The following is a 6,000-nucleotide window of genomic DNA, read 5'->3' on the forward strand; positions in this document are numbered from 1 at the left end:
CTACTTAATTTAATTAGTCTAAAATGGAACAAAAGAAAGCTGGAGTATTTGAATACTTTGAATTATCTCAAGAAAAAAATGTCTTCATATGTCAATTGATGAATGGAGATAAGCCATGCAATTCAGAAATCAGCGCAGGGAAAGAAAAAGGAGGCTATGCACCCACCAGGTCATCCAAATTAAAATGCCATTCAGAGCGCTTGCATCCAAAACAATTCAAGCTTATGGAGGAAAAGGAAAGCAACAAAAAGTCATCACGTTCTAGCATAGGTTGTAAAGTAGAAGGAAAAAATATTCTATCAAAGTACTTTGAGATCCAAAAAATTACTATAGCAATGACAGCTGCTAAATTCAAAGGGTGTATTATTGAACTTGTTGTAAAGAATGGACTACCACTTAGTGTATTCTCTTCTCCAGGTTTTACTGGATTGAGTGGTGAAATGGCAGCCAAACTGAGAGTATCTTTGGAATGACATAATATTAGGAAAATAATATTAGAGGAAGCTAACAATCAAAAAAATTTGTTGAAGGAGATGCTAAAGGGAAAGTATATTCATCTGAAGATGATGCACGCACCCGTCAACGGGTAAATTATTTTGGAATAAATGACCAGTTTGTGAATGAAAATAAAGAAAGGATAATACGTACTTTAGCACTTAAAGATATCAAAGCGCAACATACAAGCGAACAGGTTTGCAAATTGATTGAAAATGTGCTTAAAGATTTTGGAATTAAGAAGGAAAATATCTTGACAATAGTTACAGACAACACATCGAACATGATAAAAACTGTTGAGAAGCTTAATGAGGAAAAGACAGATTTTGAATCAGGAGAAAGCTGTGTGTACAGTGATTTAGATGAAGGTGAGTACTTAGACAAGACCTTGGATGCTATTGCAAACAATTTCATAGGTTTCACTTTCCCCAATATCAACATACAAGGTGTGGTGTGCATACTTTACAGCTCGCAATCCGTGATGGTCTGAAAGGAGCTCATGCAGCTAATCTCATAAGTAAGTTGCGCCAGGTTGCTGTAGCTGCTCGATCCCCCAAGATTGATGCTATCCCGAAGAGGTGCTGCGGAAAAGGAGCTCTAACTGATCAAGCTACTAGATGGGGCAGTGTTTATTTAATGATCAAACGTCTTTTGGAATTAAAGCCTCTATTTATTGATATGGCAAATCCTGAAATAACTTTATCTGATCATGAATGGGAAGAAGTTGAGCAGCTTGAAAGATTACTTTGCCACCCATATAATGCAACTTTAAAGTTCCAAGAGTCTTACTTAACACCTGGATCATTCTACAAAGAATGGAAAAGTCTAATCTTCAAGTTTTCCCAAATTGGTGGTCTCACTGCTGATGGAATCAAACAGTCTATGGAGCACAGAGAAACTAATTTAATAGAAAATGATATCTTATTAGCAGCAATTTATGTTGATCCAAATTACAAAATTTTTGCTATCAGAGGATCAGGTAGCCAGAGGAAAAGCTGCACTACTTGATTTAAGTGAAAAAATAACAGGATTAAAGCAAGAAGATTATGTGGCTTCCCCTGAGCTTGACACATCACCTTCTTCTTCTAGTTCAGAATTTGATGAATGTGATTTTGAAAAACAGCTTGATCACCAAGAAAAAATAAAAAAGACACGTTCAAGCTAGTAATACAAATACCAACAAAGGAGAAGCTGCAGTGCTGGAAGCAACCAGTTACGAGAAGTTCCGCTTTGATTTCTATCAAACTTTAACTTTATTGGAGAAAGTAGGTGGTACATCAAAGTTACAGGTGATAGATGCAATAAAAACATATCAACTAATAGTTCAAGATGCAGTCTTTTGCATTACTGCTCTACCACCTACCCAAGTCAGTGTTGAAAGGCTGTTTTCAGCACTCAAAATAATAAAATCTGATTTACGTGCTTCGAGGAAAGAAGATTTGATTGAGTCCATACTGTTTTTGAGAACCAACTCAATCTAAAAGACAATGTATAGTTTAGTTTTAATTTTTACTAGTTTTTTGCTCTTTTTGTATTAAATAAAATTAAAAATTAGCGTATTGTGTTGAATAAATAATGTTTGTATCAAATATATATTGTGTAATTTCAAATTTGCATTAAATAAAAAAAATATAGCTACAGCCATTTGAATTCTGTATAGTGATTACCATATAATCATAATGTAATAAGAATTCCAAAAAGTAGCCTGATGAGTCATGCGGCAATGACGAAATATTTTTTATTGAGGAGTATAATAGGAGTAGGAGTAACATTAAGAAAAAATATCTTACTCCGGAGTAGAACAAGGAGTAACACCAAAATCACCACTACTCCCCAGCCCTGCTTAAACGTTCGACTATTTGGAATGTTGCGAGAACACCAACTGTATCCTTACCATCTGCAACAGGTACAGGCCTTGTCACCAGCAGATTACCCTGCGCGAGTAATGTTCTGCCAGTGGTTCTTGCAGCAGTGTGGTACAACTCCCCACTTTTGTACCTTAGTGATAGTCACAGATCAAGCACAGTTCACACGAGACGGAACCCAAAACTTTCACAATTAGCACGTATGGGCTGAGGAAAACCCACATGCAATTCTTTCATCACATCATCAACAACGGTTCAGCCTCACCATCTGGGCAGGTGTTTTTGATGGTAAGTTATTTGGGACCCATGTATTTCCAAGCAAACACACAGCACAGGCGTACAGAAACTTTCTGGAAAACAACATGCCTGATTTCTTGGACGACACGCCACTGATCATTCCTCAACAAGCACACCATGCACGATGGTACTCCCACACATTTCAGCCTGAATCAAAGGTTTCCGGGTCAGTGGTTGTTGTTGTTATTTGGTTTTTAGGAGTATTAGCAACTAAGGCCATATCGCTACAGGAATATGCGGTGGTCATTCCCTGACCTTTCCACATCCTCAGTATTTGGTGGTGACGAGCTCGAACCCCGTCTAATCACGAAAGCGTGTGCTACACACTGCTGCTCCTTCCCACCTGGCTACACGGGCACCCCTCTTCGATGGATAGGTAGAGGTGGACCAACTGCCTGGCCTTCACGCTTCACTAGATTTCTTCTTGTGGGGCCATTTAAAGTCATTGGTGTATTCGACTCCATTAGCTGATGTGGAAACTCTCTGCAATCGAATTGTGGCAGGTTGGGAGACAATACGAAACATGCCAGGAATTTGGCATCATCTTCACGAGTCCATGAGACGTCGATGTGAGGCTTGTATTCAGGCAGAAGGTGGGCATTCTGAACAATTACTATAAGGTGACATAAACAGTTAAGTGTCACAGACAGACCTTCAAAACTCGGAAACCAAGCATTTCCGGAACTATGTTGATATAAAATATTTTTGTCTACAATAAAATCCTGTCTTCAGGAATGAGGAACTCATTCCTGAAGTTATGCCGCCGTGTATTTTTGAGACACCCTGTATATATTAATTGACACTCCTGCAACTTTAAGGGGAAACCTGACACTTCCGCAAATTTCGGGGGATCTCAATTTTCTGCTAAGCCACTGTAAACCGGCCACTCTACATCCCCACATTTCGCCTCCCAGTAACAATTATCTGTTCAGAAGTCGAACCTTTACGAAAAGATGTTTTAAAATGTCGCTAAGGAATCTCTTTTAAATGACTTGAAAAGCAAGCTTCGGAATTTTATTTAAAATTAAAAGTGTGCAGAGAGCATGTAAAATAGCGCAATAAAGTACAAAAATATCACTCTGAAAAGGTAAAACATAACAGAAACTAATATTTTATTTATTTATTTTTTTTTTTACCCGAGTTAGTTTTCACCCCATTTGAAAGCCCCACGTCCATTACCTAACACAACGTTCAGCCAAGAATGGTCACATGCACAGGTGTTCTTATTATAAAGTATATTAGTAAATTGAATCAGGAAATGAATTCACTGAACCACGCATTACATGATTCGAACACATTTTGCCATACTTACTTTTTCTATATGCGTTCCGAATCGGCTTTCTTTCTCATCGTCATCTGATGATATTGTAATCACTTCTTCAAATTTGTTTTCCACACTACTATTCGAAGCGGCCATAGTTTATTTACACGCGCACCCTGCCTTTTGCCAGAGAAATGTGAAATTAGCAAACATATTAGTATTAGCCGAGTCATACGATACAAGCAGGCAAGCTAATTAAGTACAGCATCGGCCAAAAAAAAAAAAAAATTCCCCTTCACCTATCCCACAGAGAAATTACCACTCTGTGACCTATCCATTTTCTCTAAAGGTTTGTCCACTTCTTCCTTGAATTTATTTAAGCTATCAACTTTCACAAAGACAGATTTTGTTGCAGCAATAAGCAATGATATGAACTTAGACATGAACTTCCAAAATCCGGCACTCTAATCTCAGCAAAAGGAGTACAATCAAACGAGAGTTCCCGGGTTTCATCTTCGCCAAAACAGAGTCTATGTAAAAGAAAAATCGTAAGACTGTAGAACAGCAATCATTTATATGCAAAAGAAACAAAAGCTCTTCTGAAATCTAATTGTGTGACGTCAAAATTGTTTTTGGCCGCCAGTTCCTTCGTTACAGTTTCAGTGATTCTAAACCCATAAGTGGCAAAAGATGGCCCCTTAACAACAATCATTACTGTGACTACAGCATAACTACTTTACTCTCTAGATGACCCTGCATTATTACGTTCACCAGTGATTTAATTATATTCAATGGAACAGAAGTCAAACTAACCTAGGGGAAGAATTTTTCTCAGCCTGGCCTGTGCTTGTTAACAGGAGAGACTGCTTCCACGGAGATGGGATACACTTAAACAGAAAGGGTGTAGAATATTTCCTGATGCTATCGAGGCAGAGTTAGATGGGTCGAAAACTGGTAGCTAAGGGGGGGGGGGTACACTGACTAATAGATTAACAGCAGCCGCTGACAGAGGTATTACCTTTAGCATTAGCATTAGTAGAGGCATATGACGCAAGAAAGCAAGCTTATCTAGCATCAGCCAAAAAAAAAAAAAAAAAAAAAACCACTTCCATTTCAACCCTCCGTTCGTTCGAAATACCTGCCCAGCTGAGCCTTAAATTTATTTACGCTATCAACTTCCACAACAAGGGATGGAAGTCTGTTCCACCAACCAAATACCCGCTGGCTAAAGGCAAACTTCAGCACATCTATTCTACATCTGTCTTTCCTCAATTTCAATTTATGCCCTCTCAGGTGATTATTCTGAGCAAGTGGGAAAATCCCATCAGCATTGAGCATGCTCAAACCATTCAGGGCTTTATACACCTCTATCAGATCACCTCGCCGGTACCTAGTCTCCAAATACTGTAATTTCCAAAACATAAGCCTTCCTTCGTAAGAGCAACCCTTTGTTCCATTCACTTCATCTTGTTCCCTTCTCTGTATCGTTCCAGCAGCTCTACATCCTTCTTGAAGTGAGGCCTCCAGGTGAAAGTGATTCTTGCACTGCTACTACTGAATTTCAATTGAGCAGCAGCCTGGAAAGCAAGGCAAGTGGAATTTCCACGACTGCTAGGAGTCCTAGTGCAACAAGTAAATAAATGGGCTGCGTTAGAATAACTAAGAGTAGAAACAGGTGCATATATACTTGGATGTACACCAACGCTAGGAGTACAGTTAATAAATTCGATGAGCATAAAGTGCTAGTCAAGACATCAAAGGCAGATATTGTTGGGATATCAGAGACAAGGTGCCACAGAGACATAAGCAGTGCAGAACTGGAATTTGAGGTGTACAATGTGTACAGAAAGGATAGGCAGGACAGAAAGGGAGGAGGAGCGGTTATGCTGTTAGTTAAGAAACACATAAAATCTAATGTAGTGCATCGAATTGATGTTGGTGGACAATGCAACGTTGAATCTGTGCCGTATAACATAAGCACCAGAGAAGAAAATATGAGAGTAGGTGTATTTTAAAGGCCAAAGGAATCTGATCAGTATAATGAGCAATTGTGCAGAGAAATAGAGTGGGCCAGTATATCAG

General features: G+C 38.8%; 1 protein-coding gene across 3 annotated transcripts in view; it reads right to left on the reverse strand.

Annotated features, from left to right (window-relative positions):
- LOC150087144 (death domain-associated protein 6-like) overlaps positions 1-4,080 on the reverse strand; it is a 226,337-nt gene extending 222,257 nt beyond the window's left edge. For all 3 annotated transcript variants that reach the window (XR_016546873.1, XM_090371849.1, XM_090371848.1), the window contains exon 1: positions 3,970-4,080. Coding sequence is in view for 2 of the 3 variants with exons in the window: in XM_090371849.1 (XP_090227975.1) it covers positions 3,970-4,074 (105 nt within the window). In the remaining variant the exon portion in view is untranslated. The remainder of the gene's footprint in view (positions 1-3,969) is intronic.
- Positions 4,081-6,000: the final 1,920 nt, after the last annotated feature.

The sequence above is a fragment of the Mastigoproctus giganteus genome, chromosome 4, assembly GCF_048544385.1.
Source record: "Mastigoproctus giganteus isolate SK-2022 chromosome 4, ASM4854438v1, whole genome shotgun sequence".
In the NCBI taxonomy this organism is placed as follows: Eukaryota; Metazoa; Arthropoda; class Arachnida; order Uropygi; family Thelyphonidae; genus Mastigoproctus; species Mastigoproctus giganteus.